Here is a 20,228-nt window from a genome sequence, read left to right as displayed (position 1 = left end):
CGGCCGTATATACGGCTGCTAATACGAATTATTTCTAGCAGTCTGCACGGATCAGTCAGATCCGTGCAGGCTGCAAGGTGTAAAAAAAAATAGAAAAAATAAATAAATGAAAAAAAAAACCGGCGTGGGGTCCCCCCCACAGCTGTAACCAGCACCAGGCTGAAGGAGCCGGGGCCGGTAATTAAAAATCAGGGAACCCGACAAATAGGGGTTCCCCGATTTTTAACAACCAGCCCCAGGCTCCAGGTCCGGGGCTGGTTCCCAAAATACGGGGGACAAAATGACTAGGGGTCCCCCGTATTTTAAGAACCAGCCCCAGGCCAAACCAGCCAGCAGGGTAATGTCACAGCCGGGGGACACTTATGATATAAGGTCCCGCGGCCAAAACATTAACCCCCAATGAAGGGGTCCCCCCCCTCCAGGACTTACCTGACCAGGCTGAAGCCTGGTGCTGTCCTCGATGCCCCTGGGCGGTGGGCATCGAGCTGATAGTGGTGTAAAAATAGATGAAACTATTGTTTTTTACTGTGGCACTACAAGTGCCAGCAAGCTGGGACTTGGAGAACCACAAGTCCCAGCCTGCTGGGCATTAAAGGGCCCGCTGGCACTTGTAGTTCCAAAGTTAAAAAAATAGTGCACAAAACACACTGACACACTTTTAAAATAAAACTTTAATACATCCATTACACACATACTAATACTTACCTATCTTCTTCCCGTAGGTAGCCCTGGTCCTGATGTCCTCCGGTCCTGTGTCGGCGTTCCTCTTCATGTCGACGTCCTTCTTGAAGTCGACGTCCCTGTCGGCGATGGCGTCCGGTGTCCGGGTCCGACGAAATCCATGGAGGAAGCTGTGGAAGGAAACCATACTCACCTGTCCCGGGGCGACGTAGTCCAGGTAAGGGTCTTGGCAAAAAAACAAACCGAACACCCCGAATCCAGCCGGACAGAGAGCCGCACGGTGTTTACATCGTGCGGCTCTGCCTCCCGAATGCCACTATTGGCCGCCTTGCGGCCTAGCGGCCAATCAGGAGCCCATAGGGGGAAATTTACTAAGCCAAATAAGGCTGAAAAATTCATATTTGTATAGTAAAATAAGATTTTTTTAGGCAAATATGTATTTTCAGGATTTACTATCCTGAAAATACATTAATTCGTATTCTCATTGATGGCACATTCATATTTGTATTTACAAATACGAATGTATTTAAATGGTGTAAAAAATAGATTAACACTATTGTATATTGCTGTGGAACTATGAGTCCCAGGAAGCCTCATAGAAACATAGGGGGAAATTTACCAATATGAAAAACCTAGTTTTTCGTATTGGTAGTTTCCCTACGACTGCATACGACTGTTTAAGTCGTATGCAAAGTCGTGTTCCGGAGGATCAGTTACAAAGCAGTCATATACGACTGCTTTGTAACCCTCCGATGGTGTAATGATTCGTATTAGCGGCCGTATATACGGCCGCTAATACGAATTATTTCTAGCAGTCTGCACGGATCAGTCAGATCCGTGCAGGCTGCAAGGTGTAAAAAAAAATAGAAAAAATAAATAAATTTAAAAAAAAAACGGTGTGGGGTCCCCCCCACAGCCATAACCAGCACCAGGCTGAAGGAGCCGGGGCCGGTAATTAAAAATCAGGGAGCCCGACAAATAGGGGTTCCCCGATTTTTAACAACCAGCCCCAGGCTCCAGGTCCGGGGCTGGTTCCCAAAATACGGGGGACAAAATGAGTAGGGGTCCCCCGTATTTTAAGAACCAGCCCCAGGCACAACCAGCCGGCAGGGTAATGTCACAGCCGGGGGACACTTATAATATAAGGTCCCGCGGCCAAAACATTCTCCCTACCGACCAGTCAGCCTGGCCAGGGGCCCTGGGGGAGTGGGGACCCCCCCAATGAAGGGGTCCCCCCCCTCCAGGACTTACCTGACCAGGCTGAAGCCTGGTGCTGTCCTCGATGCCCCTGGGCGGTGGGCATCGAGCTGATAAATGTTGTAAAAAAAAGATGAACCTATTGTTTTTTACTGTGGCACTACAAGTGCCAGCAAGCCTCCCCAGCAAGCTGGGACTTGGAGAACCACAAGTCCCAGCCTGCTGGGCATTAAAGGGCCCGCTGGCACTTGTAGTTCTACAGTTAAAAAAAATAGTGCACAAAACACACTGACACACTTTTAAAATAAAACTTTATTACACACAAAGCCCACACATACTAATACTTACCTATCTTCTTCCCGTAGGTCGCCCTGGTCCTGTGTCGGCGTCTTCTGGTCCTGTGTCGTCTTCTTCCTCCATGTCGACCGTCGCTGTCGCCGTCCGGATCCGAAGAAATCCATTTGGGAAGCTGTGGAAGGAAACCATACTCACCTGTCCCAGCGCGACGTAGTCCAGGTAAGGGTCTTTGCAAAAAAACAAAACGAGCACCCGAAACCAGACCGGACACGACGGAGACGCACGGTGTTTACATCGTGCGGCTCCGCCTCCCGAATGCCGCTATTGGCCGCCTTGCGGCCTAGCGGCCAATCAGGAGCCGCTAGGCCGCAAGGCGGCCAATAGCGGCATTCGGGAGGCGGAGCCGCACGATGTAAACAAACACACGTGCGTCTCCGTCAGTCCGCTTGGTTCGGGTGCTCGTTTTGTTTTTTTGCAAAGACCCTTACCTGGACTACGTCGCGCTGGGACAGGTGAGTATGGTTTCCTTCCACAGCTTCCCAAATGGATTTCGTCGGATCCGGACGGCGACAGCGACGGTCGACATGGAGGAAGAAGACGACACAGGACCAGAAGACAACAGAAGACAGCCAACGGAAGACAGCCTGCACGGAAATAGAACACCATTTTCCTGTTCTATTTGCGTTTTAGCCTGCACGGATCAGTCATATCCGTGCAGGCTGCAGTGTAAAAAAATAGAAAAAAAAATAAATATAAAAAAAAAAAACGGCGTGGGGTCCCCCCCACAGCCGAAACCAGCACCAGGCTGAAGGAGCCGGGGCCGGTAATTAAAAATCAGGGAACCCGACAAATAGGGGTTCCCCGATTTTTAACAACCAGCTCCAGGTCCGGGGCTGGTTCCCAAAATACGGGGGACAAAATGACTAGGGGTCCCCCGTATTTTAAGAACCAGCCCCAGGCCAAACCAGCCAGCAGGGTAATGTCACAGCCGGGGGACACTTATGATATAAGGTCCCGCGGCCAAAACATTAACCCTACCGACCAGTCAGCCTGGCCAGGGGCCCTGGGGGAGTGGGGACCCCCCCAATGAAGGGGTCCCCCCCCTCCAGGACTTACCTGACCAGGCTGAAGCCTGGTGCTGTCCTCGATGCCCCTGGGCGGTGGGCATCGAGCTGATAGTGGTGTAAAAAATAGATGAAACTATTGTTTTTTACTGTGGCACTACAAGTGCCAGCAAGCTGGGACTTGGAGAACCACAAGTCCCAGCCTGCTGGGCATTAAAGGGCCCGCTGGCACTTGTAGTTCCAAAGTTAAAAAAATAGTGCACAAAACACACTGACACACTTTTAAAATAAAACTTTAATACATCCATTACACAATGCCATTGTGTGGCATTATGTGGAATGGGCATTACTGTGTGTAGCATTATGAGTGAAGGGTATTAAGGTGTGTGGCATGTGTAATGGCCATTACTGTGTGTGTGGCATTATGTTTGATGGGAATTACTATGCGTGGCATTATGTGTAATGGCCGTTACTGTGTGTGGCATTATGTGTGATGAGCATTACTGTGCGTGACATTATGAGGAATGGGCATTACTGTGTATGGCTTTATGTGTGATGGGCATTACTGTGCATGGCATTATGTGTGATGGGTATTACTGTGCGTGGTATCAGGTGTAATGGCTGTTACTGTGTGTGTCATTGTGGAATTGGCATTACTGTGTGTGGCATTATGTGTGATTGGCATTAATGTGCTTGGCATTATGTGTATTGGCCATTACTGTGTGTGGCATTATATGTTATGGGAATTACAGTGTGTGGTATTATGTGGAATGGGGACTACAGTTTAAATTTTTGCAGCGCACCTTCAGCACGCACTGTCCCTGTGTGCATATACATAAATAAGTCACCTTCCAGTAGGTGATGATGGACACGCCCAGTAGGTGGTGATGGACACACTCCTCCAATGGTGCACGCCTAAGAAAATGGGCTGCGCATGCCTATGATTCACGTCACTGTGCATCGGTCAGGGGACAAACATCACGTCAAAGCGCAGTGGTCAGGGGACACATCATGTCACTGCGCAGCGGTCAGGAGACAGACATCGCTCACTGAACACCAGTCATGGACAGACTTTGCATCACTGCAAACCGGTCAGGGGACAGACATTGCGTCACTGCACACCGGTCAGGGGACAGACATCGCTCACAATATACTTCCTAATAGTCACCAATCCAGCATGCACAGAATTCCTCAGTTCCCTTTTCTATCACTGCAGTGAGCCGGTACTTATGTAGTATCTGGGCTGCCGATTTTGTGATTGTATGCCTTACCTTAAGGCATACAATCAGATGCGATGCGATGAGATTCGATGCGATTTTGCATAGGATTCAATGTTAAGAAGGTCCTGTTCATTTCCCCACTATCCAAGTGGGCATAGAGTTGATATTATATAGCGTGGCGAGCGCAGCGAGCCACCGAGCCCGAAGCGTGGCGAGCGGATGCATATTTCTTAAAAAGTATTCTGTGTCCCCTCGCGGGGCTCGCTACGCTCGCCACGCTTCGGGCTCGGTAGCTCGCTACGCTCGCCACAGGTTTATATCCAACTCCATGCCCACTTGGATAGTGGGGAAAGGAAAAGGACCCCTTTTTCCCATTGAATTCTATGTTAAAATGGACTCAGACCATTTTAACATTGAATCCTATGGAAAAATCTTGACCATCGCATCGCATCGCATACGATTTGGTCGCATGCGATGCGATGCAATGCGATCCGATCCGATTTCTAAATCGGACGCCCAGATACTACATAAGTACCGTGAGCCCTATCCTGTAAGTGGACCCAGTCACTCATTTAATGCACTTATAGGACGCGCATCAGCTTTATCTACCATACCTGGAATTTAAGTAAGAAATTCTCCTGCACAGGCAGCAATCTGCAATACAGCATGAAGTATTATTACTACACAGCATAAAGTATTATTACTTCACAGCATAAAGTATTATTACTACACAGCATAAAGTTGTATTACTATACAGCATAAAGTAGTATTACTAAACAGCATAAATTATTATTACTACACAGAATAAAGTATTATTACTAAAAAGCAAAAGGTATTATTACTACACAGAATAAAGTATTATTACTACAGAGCATACAGTTTTATTACTACAGAGCATACAGTATTATTACTACACAGCAAAAAGTATTATTATACACAGAATAAAGTATTATTACTAAAAAGCAAAAGGTATTATTACTACACAGAATAAAGTATTATTACTACAGAGCATACAGTTTTATTACTACAGAGCATACAGTATTATTACTACACAGCATAAAGTATTATTACTACACAGAATAAAGTATTATTACTACACAGCATAAAGTATTATTACTACACAGAATAAAGTATTATTACTACAGAGCATACAGTTTTATTACTACAGAGCATACAGTATTATTACTACACAGCATAAAGTATTATTACTACAGAGCATAAAGTATTACTACACAACAAAGTATCATTACTACACAGCATAAAGTATTATTACCAGTGGTGTAGCCAGTGGCGTAAGTTTGTCCCAGTTGCCCGGAGGCAGGATAAATATTGGTGCCCCCCAAATACCTCAGTAAGGTGTCTGTCACCAGTAATGACAGGTAATGGGTCTAATATAGGGTGTGACACTTGCAAAAATGATGTTTGGAGGGGGAGTCAGCCACAGAAGTGATATCAACAGTTTTCAATTAACTAATTCAAACTTTCAGGGCATAAGAGGTGCCCCCTTGGGAGCAGGAGCCCGGCGGCAGATGACTCCATTGCCTCCCAGAGTTACGCCTCTGGGTGTAGCTGCGTGCCATGGTGCCCGGAGCAAGGGCATGTTTCACGCCTTCCCCCCCCCCATATTTATTTATATGTGCACTTGCATATATTATATATATATATATATATATATGCCATAATAAAAAAACACACCAGTACTCAATACTGGCGTTGGAAACACAATAATTAGCTCTGGTAAACAGAGGCACACACTTTTAACTTGACAATTTAGTGGCACTTACTGTTACTAGAAGGGATGCAAACAGTTAAAAGTGTCTGCTCCCGACACATTTCTCTCTGTGCAGCAGCAGCAGCATGAAGAGGGAGAATACACACTAGCACAGCGATCGCCAACCCGTCGCTCGCGAGCGACGGGTAGCTCGCCTGCCGTTATGTGGTAGCTCGGCGCAGCTTTTCATTCCCACTGACCTCCTGCCGCGATGCGCCTCCTTGTTTGGCGGCAGGAGGTCAGACAGCAGTGTGTGAACCCGACTTCACGGCACGGCAGTGTGTAACCTCCTCGCTTTGCGGCAGGAGGTCTTAGGTCCGGAGGTAGCCGCCCAATAACGTCCCCAGCGCAGGAATTTGCGCTCTTTTTGCAGCATAGCCTGCAGCCCTGCACAGAGTCCTGCGCCACAGCTTTTACAGACGCCTGCCCTGCATGAAAATCAGTCCTGCGACAGGTAATAAATAATTTTACTGCTTGAGCCTTGAGGTAAAATGGGCATCATGTGTGTGGCATATGTTTATGTTTGATCATTAAACATATGCCACACACAGGATGCCCATTAAACATATGCCCCGGCCCACACCTTGATTCTCATTAATTAATAATCATCAAGGTGTGTGGGGCATATGTCACACACATGATGCCACACACATGATGCCCATTATAGAAATGACCCACACCTTGATGCTCATTAATAATGAGCTTCACGCTGTGGGGCATTTGAATAATGTGCATCATGTGTGTGACATCATGTGTGTGACATATGCCCCACACACCTGGATGATTATTAATTAATGAGCATCAAAGTGTGGGGCATATGTATAATGGAGCATCACGGTGTGGCATATGTATAATGGAGCATCACGGTGTGTGGCACATGTTTAATTGAGCATCACGGTGTGGCATTTGTATAATGGAGTTCAAAGTTCTGGGGCACATGTAACATGGTGCATCACAGTGTGTGGCATATGTAACATGGTGCATCACGGTGTGTGGCATATGTAACATGGTGCATCACGGTGTGTGGCATATGGTTAATTGAGCATCACGGTGTGGGGCATTTGTATAATGGAGTTCAAAGTTCTGGGGCACATGTAACATGGTGCATCACGGTGTGTGGCACATGTAACATGGTGCATCACGGTGTGTGGCATATGTATAATGGTGCATCACGGTGTGGGGCATATGTATAATGGTGCATCCCGGTATGGGGCATATATATAATGGAGTATCCCGGTGTGGGGCATATGTATAATGGAGCATCCTGGTGTGGGGCATATGTATAATGGAGCATCACGGTGTGTGGCATATGTAACATGGTGCATCACGGTGTGTGGCATATGTAACATGGTGCATCACGGTGTGTGACATATGTATAATGGGCATCACGGTGTGTGACATATGTATAATGGGCATCACGGTGTGGGGCATATGTATAATGGTGCATCACGGTGTGGGGCATTTGTATAACGGAGTATCACGTTGTTGGGCATATGTATAATGGGCATCGTGTGTGTGTGTGGAAAAAATGGGGGATGTAGCCTCGCAGGAGTTCCACGGTAGTAGCTGAAACTTCTAATTTTTGGAACGCGCAGATAACTCTTCTCCTCTGCCTCCAGTGTTGGGAGGTATGTTTTGGGGCATTGCAGTGTGTGGCATAATGTGTCAGGGGCATTACAGTTTGTGGCATTATGTGTAAAGGGCATTTTTTGGGATATTATGCAGATTTTTTAATTTTTTTTACTTTAGTAGCTCTTCGAGCGGTTTATTTTGTCGCGAGTAGCTCCCGACCCAAAAAAGGTTGGAGACCACTGCACTAGCAGGTAACAGTTTTCACAGCCTGTGTGGACAACTTCTCCGGAATTTCAGGCAGTCAATGTGAGCAGGCATGAACTGCTGGGAAGGGGGGAGGGACGGGACTGTAGCTTCAGGCTGCCGGCTTCAACACAGGCAGTGCAGGCACAGCTGTGGGGATGTCCTCCCTGCACTGAGGAGCAGCTGCGAGCGGTGGCTCTGTAAAAGCGGCCCTGGCCGCAGCTGCGCTTCTGTACAGGACAGTCTCCTCTGTGCCCCGGACCAGAAGTGACAGTGGAGTGTGTGTGGGGATCCCGGGACCCGGCGCACAAGGCAGGGTCTTCTGTGCCTGGCGCCAGAGTGTGTCCTGTGCCCTGGGGTCGGAAGTGATGGCGGGGGTCGCCCTGTGTTCCTGCGCCGGGCACTCCAGCGCAGCAAGAAATAAAGTGTTTGGGCGGGGGAGCCGGTGGCAGAGTGCACGGCTCCGGCGCCAGATGACATCTCGGCGCCCGGAGCGTGTGCTCCACTGGCTCCGCCCTAGCTAAGCCTCTCATTATTACTACAGAGCATAAAGTATTATTACTACACAGCATAAAGTATTATTTCTACACAGCATAAAGTATTAATATTATCAACATAAAAAGGGGATTTTTGTAAGAACTTACCGTTCGAACTAGGGTGGCCAATCCCGGGATCGGGATCTGCGGGATCCCGGAATTTGGCCTCAAAAAGTGCGGGATTTCAATCCCGGGATTGGAATATCCAATCCCGGGATTTCGGGATTAGACTGCGCATGCGCAGTCTAATGCCGGGCAGCGTCTGAGCACTCGCTCAGACGCTGCCCGGCTCCCGAATCCTGACCTCTGCGTGCGGCCAGCGTAGCGTGATAGTAGAGGTCACGCTGCGCAGCCTTCTCCTGTGCCCGCCCCCTCTCGTCTCCTCAGCACGCGCGCCCACCCGCCTCCTTTCCGGCCTGCCCTGCCTCTTCGTTCCGGCCTGCCCTGCCTGCTAAGAAGGAGGTGCATGAGCCTGGAGGCACCGTGCACCTCCGAACTCACTCCCGGCCGGCCGCCCGCTAATGTAAGTAAATGTGAGGGTCGGCCGGTGTGGGGGTGGGTATCCACAAATATGCAGCACACCACTGGTAGGGATGCCAATCCCGGGATCCCGGGAATCCCGGGATTGAGCATTTTTCAATCCCGGATCCCGGGATTGAAAAAATGCCCCGGGATTGGCATCAGAACATAACCATATAACATGATAACACATGAAACGGTATCACTTAGTAAGGGAGGGATCGCAGTGTCACCAGGATGGACTCAGAGAAAGAGGTTTGAATGGTAAGTTCTTCCAAAAATCCCCTTTTCTCTTTCGTCCATCCTTGTGACACAGCTTGACCTTGGGACATTCAAGAGCCGGTCCTTTGGGAGGGTAGGCTCAGGTTTGCAGTTCTCATCACTGCTTGCCCAAATGAAGCGTCCTCCGACGCAAACTCATGAAACCTGTAAAATTTGGTAAAGGTGTGAACAGAGGACCACGTGGCAGCCCTGCACAATTGTGCCACTGTAGCCCCATGCAGCACAGCCCAAGAGGAAGCAACCGACCTGGTGGAATGGGCATTAATCCTGGAGGGAACTGGCCTGCCCACTTTAGTGTAAGCAAAGGCAATGACCGACCTTAACCACCTGCTGAGAAGCTGGCCACCCTCTCTTATGTACATCATAAAGTACAAATAACAAGTCAGATTCTCTAAAATCTTTTACTCTGTCCAAATAAATGCGCAAAGCGCGAACGCCATCCAACTTTTTTAGTTTGTCTCTGTGTCTATCCTCCTCCTCCTCCTCCGGAGGAGGATATAAAATTTTGTTACTGTCCTCAAGACAGCCCTGTCTTCATGAAAAACCAGAAAAAGTACCTTACAAGATAAGGCCCCCAACTCAGACACTCTTCTTGGTGACGCAACTGCCATAAGAAAAGCTAACTTCCAGGAAAGGAACTTCAGGTCAGTCAACTGCAAAGGTTCGAAAGGAGCCTTCTAGAGCACGGACAACACCAGAGAGAGATCCCAAGGAGCCACCGGCTGTCTATACGGAGGTTGCAGAAAAGTCTGCACTTCAGGTAATAATGCCACTCTTTTCTGGAAAAATATAGACAAAGCAGATAACTGAACCTTCAGTGACTGAAGGCTTAGACCTGCTGAAAAGCTATCCTGGAGAAGATCAAGAAGTCTACTCACTTTAAACCTAGATGTGTGAACCTTTTGTCTCTCACACTATCTTATATAGATTTTCCACAGGTAAGCCAGGTAGAAATCCCATGGAACGGTCATGGCATCCACCGCCCATGCCTTCAGGTCCCTGAACCGGGAGCAAAACTTGCGAATCTGACAGTTGTGTCTGGAAGCCATAAGGTTTACTTCTGGGAATCTTCAAATATCTACTATCTGCTGGAACACTTCCCTGTGTAAGGACCAATCTCAATCCAGCAACTCCAACATGCTGAAAAAATCTGCTTCCACATTCCGGATCCCCGGAATGAAGACAGCCGACATTGGGGCAGATGTATTAAGCCTTAACAAAAGATAAATGCAAGGATGATAAAGAGAGATAAACGTCAAGCCAATCAGCTCCTTACTGACTTTTTTCAAACACAGCCTGTAGCATGGCAGTTACGATGTGATTGGCTGGACCTTTATTTCTCTTTATCACCCTTGCATTTATCTCTTAAGGCTTAATACATCTGCCCCAGTGCTATGGAAAATCCGAGCCACCTCGAGCATCGCCATTCTGCTGCGCATGCCTCCCTGATGGTTGAGATATGCCACTGCCGTGGCAATGTCCGACTGAATCCGAATGGGCAGACCCCTCAGTCGATTCCCTGCCTGTTGAAAAGTCTTCCAGACAGCCCGAAGTTCCAGAAAATTTGGCAACACTGATTATTTGCTGGTCCACAAACTGTGTAGTCTGAGTAGACTTGTGACCGCTTCCCACCCTCTGAGACTGGCATCGGTTGTCACCACCAACCACTCCCAGGTTTGAAGAGAGCGACCCAGTTGGAGAGTCTCCAGATCCATCCACCATAACAGTGACACTCTTACTTCTTGGGACAGGACCAAGGTCTCCTGTTCTGCAGAATTTCGGATACTAACTCTCAAATGTTCCTGGCCGTTGATTCTGGAAGGAAGACTCGATGAGGATGAGTGTTCAGCACCACACCTAGAAACTGTAGTTTCTGTGTTGGAACCAAATGAGACTTTGGAAGACTTAAATGCAACCGTGATCCTGCACTCTTTGCCACTTCCAGCTCTTCCTGTAATTTCTCTGCCGACTCTGCATTGAATAGCAGGTCGTCCAAGTAAGGAATTATCACAATTCCTTTCAACCTGAGAGCCGCTGCCATCACAGCCATCACTTTTGTGAAAATGTTTGGTGCAGTGGCCAAACAGAGTAGGAGAGCCTGGAACTGCAGATGCATTTCGCCTATCACGAAATGCAGCACAGATTAATATTCTGCAAAAATAGGTATGAGTAGATACACATCTTGAATGTCTATCAAAGCCAAAAACTCTCCTGGTTCCATGCTTAGGAGTACTGACCTTAGGGATTCCATCTTAAAATAATCCACCCATAAATGGAGGTTTAAGGACTTCAGATTCAGAATAGGTCTGAAGAAACCGTCTGGTTTGGGAACCAGGAAAAGAATAGAGTAAAAGCCTTTCTTCCATTTTTCCCTCGGAACCGGGACAACTACACCTTTTTCCAGAAGCAACCTCGCCGTCCCCGACTGTCAGGACTGCCATTTATGTCTTGTCTGGTCTGCAGTGCCTCTGGTTACACAGAGGTGCTACTGTTGTTATGTCCACCTTGCAGTGCCTCTGTTTGGCCAGAGGTGCTGCTGTCATTGTCTGGTCTGCGGTGCCTCTGGTTACACAGAGGTGCTGTTGTGGTTATGTTCACCTTGCAGTACCTCTGTGTGGCCAGAGGTGCTGCTATCATTTCTTGGTCTGCAGTACCTGTGGGTGGCCAGAGGTGCTGCTGTTCGGTTCTGCATGCAGAACTGTGGCTTCTGAAAGCAGTTCCAGCTGGTGTAATCAGCTGTTCTGGGCTGTTCTCAGAATGCCATTCCCAGCTGCAGCACATATTGATCATTAAGGGGCCTGTCTCTGTGTGCTGCAGCGATTGGTCTCTGCTGGTTTTGCTGGTTCCATTTGCCCTGAGCTCAGGGCCAGTGATAGCGTTTTCAGCCTTGTCTGTATTGCTATAGCTTGCTCAGCCATGTCTGTACCTTGTTCCTGTACCTGAGTCCTGTTACCTTGTTCCTGTACCTGAGTCCTGTTACCTTGCTCCTGTACCTGAGTCCTGTTACCTGGTTCCTGTTCCTGAGTCCTGTTACCTTATACCTGTACCTGTTCCTGATTTATTATCCTGATAAAGCAGTGAGTTTCATCAATCCTGCCTCCATTTGTCTGTTCCTCCAGCAAGTATGGGGGAAATTTACTAATATGGATTCGTATTTTAAAGTAGAAAAAAGTCGTATTCGTAGGGAAATAATCGTGAATTTCTGTCGTATTCGTGAAATGTTCATTTATCAAGTGCAAAATTCGTAGATTCGTGAAATTTGTATTGTCGTAAACATGTCATATTGAGTTCGTATTCGTATTTTTAAATACGATTACGCATATTTACGAAAAGTCTACACCATCGATAGAATACGCCTGATTTTTGCATTGGCTATGCGTATTTTCACCATTTACTAAAAATTCGTATTCGTGAATTCGTAAAATCGGATTCGTAAACACCTACGATTCGTAAACAAACTCGTGAAAAAAAATACACCTTCCTTTGCAAGGTGTATTTTGAAGTGTCTTTCGCCTGCTTCAATGGGACACATGTGTTATCATTTTAACAATACATCACAGACCATTGTAATCCCAAATGTGTGCCTTATAAAAGCCAAATAACTACCTACAAACACTTCCTGACTTCTAGCATGGCAGACTATATGCTATATCAGGGTGCTTCAGTGTGGGCTTTGAGAGACCTGATGTCTTGGCAGTGCCAAGGAAGAAGACGACTCATGCGCTGTCTCAGGCCTGCACAAACTGCTGGCTGTGTTGTACTTTCTGGCATCTGGCAGTTTTCAACATGTCACTGGCCAAGGCATTGGCATATCTCAGCCCACACTGTCCAGGTACCTGACCCAGGTGCTTGAAGCCCTTCAGCCACATATAGATGCCTCAATCTGCTTCCCAAGCCAGGAGACAGAGTGGCATGATGTTAGGGTAGCATTCCATCGCATTGCATGCATGCCAAATGGGCTTGGTGCTATTGACTGCACACACATTCCGCTGAGACCACCTCGGGATACTGCCCGTTCCTATTATAACCGACATGGAAGCACAAGTACCAACGTGCAGGTGGTCTGTGATGCCAATCTTAAGATCATGAGTGTGTTTGCAGGCTACCCTGGCTCATGTCATGACTCCTATATCCTCGGCCAGTCAGTCCTCTTTGATGAGTTTGAAGCCGGATCAATGGCAGAGGGCTGGCTACTGGGTAAGTCTCTAATACTGTATAAACTGCTGTATGCGATACATAGGGAATTGATTACACATGTGTGTTTATCTCTCTGGCTTTTTGTGTGATTATGAATACATTATAATCTGTCTCTGTCTCCCTCTATAGGAGCAGATTTATTAAGCTTGGAGAAGAGATAAACAGGAGATAAAGCGGAGAAAAGGTAAAAGGAGATAAAGCACCAGCCAATCAGCTCCCAACTGTCTTTTTTCAAACACAGCTGATTGGCTGGTGCTTTATCTCCTTTTACCTTTTCTCCGCTTTATCTCCAGTTTATCTCTTCTCCAAGCTTAATAAATCTGCCCCATATCTCTCTCTCTATCTCTCTAAGGACCAGATGCACTAAGCTTCAAAAGTGATAGAATGGAGAGTGATAAACAACCTGCCAATCAGCTCCTACCTTCCATGTCACAGGCTGTGTTTGAAAATTGTCAGACAAGAGCTGATTGGCTGGTTGTTTATCACTCTCCATTTTATCACTTTTCAAGCTTAGTACATCTGGCCCTAAGACAGATGCCTGTGAGGCACCACTACACACAGCTGATCAAATACACCTGTTACTGTTGTAAAGTCAGCTGTAACCAGCAGTTATGGTGACTCATACATCAGCTAAGTTGATCAAAGACATGGCCAGCAACTGACATCCTGGTACCAGCCAGCCCAGAAGAACAAGCCCCATACACATGTGTGAGAAGAACACACACTCATGCAGGAAAACATGCTGTGCTGTGTAACATTTGTAAGTGTACAAATTGACTTTGTGTTAGCGTTGCACTATGCCTATTATTCTGTTATGATGGTAGATCAATGTTTTCAACAACGTGGGTCAGAGCATGTGCAGTGCAGGTGGGCCAGATGTAACATGTGCAGAGTCAGATACAATTGGCTTGGGCAGTGCCGGTGCAAGGCGCCGGAGCGCCCTAGGCAGGGGGGCGCCCCGGCGCTCACCCGCTCTACGGGGGGTGGGGTGGGGGAGGAATACGGCCGCCATGCTGCTCCTGGGGGGGGGGGGGACACCACTCACCCTTAAGGAGGACCTCGGGTGACGGTCCAGTGGGCGGGAGGGAGAGCTCAGTCCCGATGCATGTTAATTGACATTTTCCTCCACCCGCACCGCGTACAGCCACTCAGCCGGGCAGCGCTGAGCACTTGGCTCACCCTCAGACGCTGAACGGCTGTACGCGTGGAGGAAAATGTCGTTAACATGCATCGGGACTGAACTGCGCACAGCGCAGTGAGCCCTCCCTCCTGCCCTGCTTCCAACCATTGCCTAGTGGTGGCGCCAGCCCTGGGCTTGGGTGTGTGGAAGCAGAAATGTAAAGTGCTGTGTTTTTACAAATAAGTACATTATTTAGGCTGCACAGGAATTAAAAATCATAGAAATATATAAAACTGTTTATATCCATGTTACATCTGCCCCACCTGCACTGCACAAGAGTTTGAAAATGTGGATTGTGAAATTTTGGTGTGCTGAGAGCAGAATAAATGTATGTCCACTAATAACTAGGGTTACCACCTAGTCCCTTTAATTCCGGACACATATTAATTACACAGGTTCTGTGGCTGGCTGACTTCAAGACTCCACTTCACCTGATTTTAAACTGCCACAGAACCTGTGAAATTAACATGTGTCCGGAATTAAAGGGACTAGGTGGTAACCCTACTAATAACCCTTGAGCAGCTAAAGCCCACCTGAAGCACTCACACAGTAAAACATACATGTATGTGATTGAACCTGTGATTTCCTAAACAAGATCAGTGACGCACAGCATTAATACACATTCAATTAGCAGGTCACATGATCAATAAAAACTGCAGTTAGTGGGTATAATGTTTACAACACTGTAATATTGCAAATGGCTAAAACCAGGATGAAAAGCAGTAACCTTCTGGACTTTCAGAGTAATGAAGAAATGATGTCAGCTGCTGCACTGATGAGCTGTGCAAACAAGGGTGTGTCAAATTAGGTGAGGAGAATCATTAATTCGTATTGAAGGTTATGAGCAGATATTATGTTATTGTCTGCATATATATATATAGTTCTGTACACACTTACAGATGTTATGTCTGATGTAAGTGTTGGGAACAAAAATCTGGAAAAGTAAGGTTGGGAATTACAAGGGCAGAAATGGTGGCAAACGCTTGTAAAGAGTGATGAGTATTGTGGTTTGCAGTGTTTCTGCAGACCTAACCTGTGCTATTGTGTTGTAATGCAAACAGTGTGTGCTACACATTAAACTGAAGTTTTGGCGCCTCCACGACTTATATATGGCTGTGAGAGACCTCCCAAGTGTAAAACAAATACACCAATCACGATTCTGGTTTCATTTTCATAGTGATGCATGTGGAATTAAATACAATTTTTTGTATTTCATTTCACGAAAATTCGTAAAATATCCTGGTTTTTAAACAAATTTGTATTTCAATTTACGATTCTACAAAAATACGAAACATTTGTAAAACAAAATACGAATGGCTACGACATCGAAAAATACGAATTTTTCAATTACGACTACATAGTAAATTAAAGCCCGGAACACGACTTTTTCTACAACAATACCATTCGTACACATTCGTAATCGGTCGTAGGTAAAATACGAATACGAATTTTTAGGTTTTCCATATTAGTAAATTTCCCCCTATATTTCAATCAGTCTTGCAGTCCACTGGGACTCCTAACACCGACAGGGCTTTCCTCAAGCGAGGTTCCTTTGTCAACGGAGTAGGCAGATTTATTCTGTAGCCCTGGGAAACCACATCCTGAACCCAACTGTCCTTGGTGGACAATACCCAGGTGTCCTGGAACTGTAGAAGTCGACCCCCACTCTGCTCCCAGAAGAGGGAGTCTCCAGCCCGTCATGCGGAGGGCTTTTCCTCACCTTTGGAAGATTTCTTCTTCGCAAAGGCATCAAAACGGGATCTAGGTGCCCTACCTCTTGTGGAGGGAAATTTGCCCCTAGCAGACTGTCCTCTATTGGCCTCGAAAGGAAGGACGAAAGGAGGAAAAAAAAAAAAAAACTTGGAGCTTGCTTGTTTAGCTGCTGGGGTGGTAAGAAAAGTACCCTTACCTCCCGTTGCCTACTTAATTATAGACTCTAACTCAGATCCAAAAAGAAGCTCACCTTTAAATGCCAGGGCTTCCAGAGACTTCTTGGAGTCACTGTCCACCTCCCATGCCTTTAGTCACAAAATCCTCCTGGCCGTAACAGATGTGGCCGATACCTTGGCCGCCATTTAGACGCCCTCTACTCCAGCCTCACACACGTATTCAGCTGCACACTTTAGCTTTTCTGCTAAAACAAAAGCCTCTGAGTCAGGTTGCAGTTGAGAGCACAGGGAATCAGCCCAGTGAATCATAGCTTTGGACACCGATGCTGAAGCAATAATAGGCCGCAGGGTAAATCCTAATCCTTCAAACACCGCCTTTAGGCAGACTTCCATTTTCCTATCAACAGGGTCCTTAAAGGCGGCACCCCCTTGAACAGGCAGCACCGTAGCTTTAGACAGTCTTGCCACTGGGGCGTCCACCAAAGGAATCATTTCCCACAGCTTAAACTGTTCATCTGGCATAGGGTCTAAGTTTGCAAACTTCTTTGGCCTAAGCTTTTTTATGGCGTCCTCCATGCTTCCCCAAGCAGTTCTTTCATGCCTTCATCAGAAGGAAAGTAACTGCATCTCTGCGCCTTTTCTTGAACACCCCTGGGTGCTGTGCTTTATCATCCTCTGCAAGGTCTAATGTCTGTTTAACAGCCAAAATGAAATGCTCAATAACTGAGTAGAAGCTTCCAGCTCCTCTCTCTGGTACCAAACCATGTCTGCACACTCACCCTCTTCCATAGAATCTAAATTAAGTAGAGGAGGGGTAGATACAGTGTGCCTGGGAGAAAATGCCTCAGGGACCTTAATAAATTGTTCCATAAAGGAATTCATTTTATGTGTCGTATCCTGCATGACCGGCAGTAACACAGGTTCCCCCTGTAAAGGGTTAATGGAACCCCCTGAATGCTGAGAGGAAGAAAATGGCCTAGGTGACCTAGCCAGATCATCCCTTTGCCAATCTAACACTTGAACAAGTGCAGTAACAGATTTCCCCAGTGCAACGGCCCACGCAGGTTCAGGTTGTTCAGACCTCTGGGCTTGGGCACCATAGGGCACAGACTCACAAACTGGGCATAAGTCCCCATGGTCCATCTGTTCACCTGTTAATTTGACCCTGCAAAACCTGCAGTCTATTAACAAGGCAGCAGCTCCCTCCCCCACAACAGCAGTGCTACACCTTTCTGTCATGATAACTCACAGTGCACACCTTCAGGCGATTGTACAGATTAATGGCCCTTATTCTGATCGGTTCGGAAACGGCCGCATGCGGCCGTTCCGCCGATGTTTTCGCTCTGCGCATGTGCAGAGGGCACTCTGCGCATGTGCAGGCGAAATCGCCGCACACTTTTTTTGACCGCCGCAAAGGGGGCGGATAGGGGCGTGAGGGGCTACTTATCCTCATTTCCCTATGCATACGCCCCGCGTTTCATGGGCGTTCCCATGCAAACGCGGGGCGTATGCATGGTAATGAGGCCATGACGCGCGTGTAGGGGGCGGGCAGCTGACATCGCCGGATGTCAGCTGCCCGCCCCAATACAAGATTTCACACGGACAAGTGTCCGTGTGGTCTTGTGTTGCGGGACCTGGTGGAGCGTGCGGCCCTGCATTCGATGTTCGGCGACCATCGAATGCAGGGGCTGCTCCCACCATGGAGGAGGCGTATCCCCGTCCACTTTCATACGGATCGCCACATATCCGCGTACGGACGGAGGTGGCGATCCGTACGCAAGGCGGGGATTCGTCTGTGCGGTCGGAGCCGCATATGCGGCTCCGGCCGCACCGATCAGAATAAGGGCCAATGTATCAGAGTACTAATTTGTCTGCTGTCCGAACCTCAGCGGTCATTGGTTGAAGCGCTGCACAGAGGAAACAGTAACTCTGCCTGATGCCTCCTTCTAGTTCCGCACAGACGTGGAGAAAAGAGTGCCAGACCAGAGTTGGGAAGAGACCAAGTCTCTGCTTCAGCGGAGAGGGATGTGTCTTGGCGCCCTCCCCTTACAGCCGCTCCCAGTGAAAGTTTCCTCTTCTTCCAGTGACTCCCCTCTGCTCAGGGATCACTTGGAAGCGCCCAGCAGTGCTGAGCTCCTGTCACAGGCATCAACTCCTTAATAAAATTTCTGCCTGAAAAACCCATCAAAATGGCGGATCAGGAATCTCCCCAGGGCCCAGGAGACCCCCTAAAAGAGGGGGCAGAGCGCTGTATAGAGAGCGCAGACAGTGACTTTCCACACACAGAGGGCTGACAGGATGCGCTACTGTCAGCCTCTGCTGCACTGTCAGTGGAAGAAGTTTCCCACTGCGAACCTGTACTAACTAATGTGAATATTAATAAAACAACAAACACTAGCTACTCTCAACACGGCTGCCTACCGCAGCCTGTCAGCATAGCGCCCACTCCAGTGGGCACCTAAAACGAAACTGAGGAATGCTGGGTTGCAGAAGGGAGGAGCCTGCCTCTCAAAGATGTTAGCATAGTTGCCTGGCTTCTGGCGGACCCTCCTACATCCCAAGGTCAAGCTGTGTCACCAGGATGGATGAAAGAGAAATATTCTTACTACACAGCATATAGTATATCTACAGAGCATAAAGTATTATTACTACACAGCATAAAGTGTTATGACTGCATAGCATAAAGCAGGGCCGGCGCTCCCCGCTCAGCAGAGGATGCAAAGCAGGGAGGCGCCATACAAGAGAGGCGCTCTCTCTCCTCTGCATCCCCGCTGCTGTGTCTGTGCAATGTGCACTATGCTTACGCTGCTCCTGTCATACTGTGGGCAGCCAGCGGCGCCGGCAAAATGAAGCTGCTGTATTTTTCAACTTAGCTCCTGTCCTGGCTGTCCCTACATGATGATGCATTATTAGTGCTGTGCTGGTCACCAGCACAGCACTAATTGCACTTTATGGTCCTAGTCTTGAGGAAAAGACCTGTAGCTCTTGAAACGTCGACCATGATGTACTGTACCTAATACCTTTATGGATTAAAACACTTGTTTATACTCTATTGGAGTCCGTGGAGTGCCGCTTCTTCCTACCTGGACCCAGCCAGGCCAGGAGGTACCGTGATTGTATTACTAACCTTTGGAAGGCACCCTGGCAAGATGTTCTCTTCTCCAGAGTGCCGAACAAACAGCAAAAGTATATATATATATATATATATATATATATATAACTTTTATAGCAGCATACAAAAATTATTTGGCAACATCCCTCCATGGGTTTCATGTGCTGGAGGAACATAATTGACTTGAGGGGCAGATGTACTAAAGTCTGGAGAACAGATAGGATCATCTCACCCTCTGGTTACCCCCCGCACCAAGTGTTATATGTATATGCTACATGGTTGTCTTGAAAAAAGGGCTGTATTTCCTCTGAAGTGTTGTCCCATTTCCATGTTTGCATAATCTGCATTAAACTAATTATTTATTATGTTGAAGTACCGCCTCTCTGTTCTGAATTGTGTTTACATACAGGTAATTTGGAAAGGTGCTCACAAAGCTGCAATCTCCATCTGAGTGCCGGTCTATTCTAT

The 20,228-nt window shown here is 47.5% G+C and overlaps 1 protein-coding gene across 3 annotated transcripts in view; it reads right to left on the bottom strand.

Moving 5' to 3' along the window:
• CALB2 (calbindin 2) overlaps positions 1 to 20,228 on the bottom strand; it is a 234,397-nt gene that overhangs the window by 40,061 nt on the left and 174,108 nt on the right. For all 3 annotated transcript variants that reach the window (XM_083164866.1, XM_083164867.1, XM_083164865.1), the window contains one exon: positions 5,074 to 5,113. In XM_083164866.1, coding sequence (XP_083020992.1) covers positions 5,074 to 5,113 — 40 coding nt within the window. The remainder of the gene's footprint in view (positions 1 to 5,073; positions 5,114 to 20,228) is intronic.

This window comes from Crinia signifera, chromosome 11, assembly GCF_055691185.1.
Source record: "Crinia signifera chromosome 11, ASM5569118v1, whole genome shotgun sequence".
Lineage (NCBI taxonomy): Eukaryota > Metazoa > Chordata > Amphibia > Anura > Myobatrachidae > Crinia > Crinia signifera.
The sequence above is the reverse complement of the archived record's forward strand: the minus strand, read 5'-3'. Positions and strand labels throughout refer to the sequence as shown.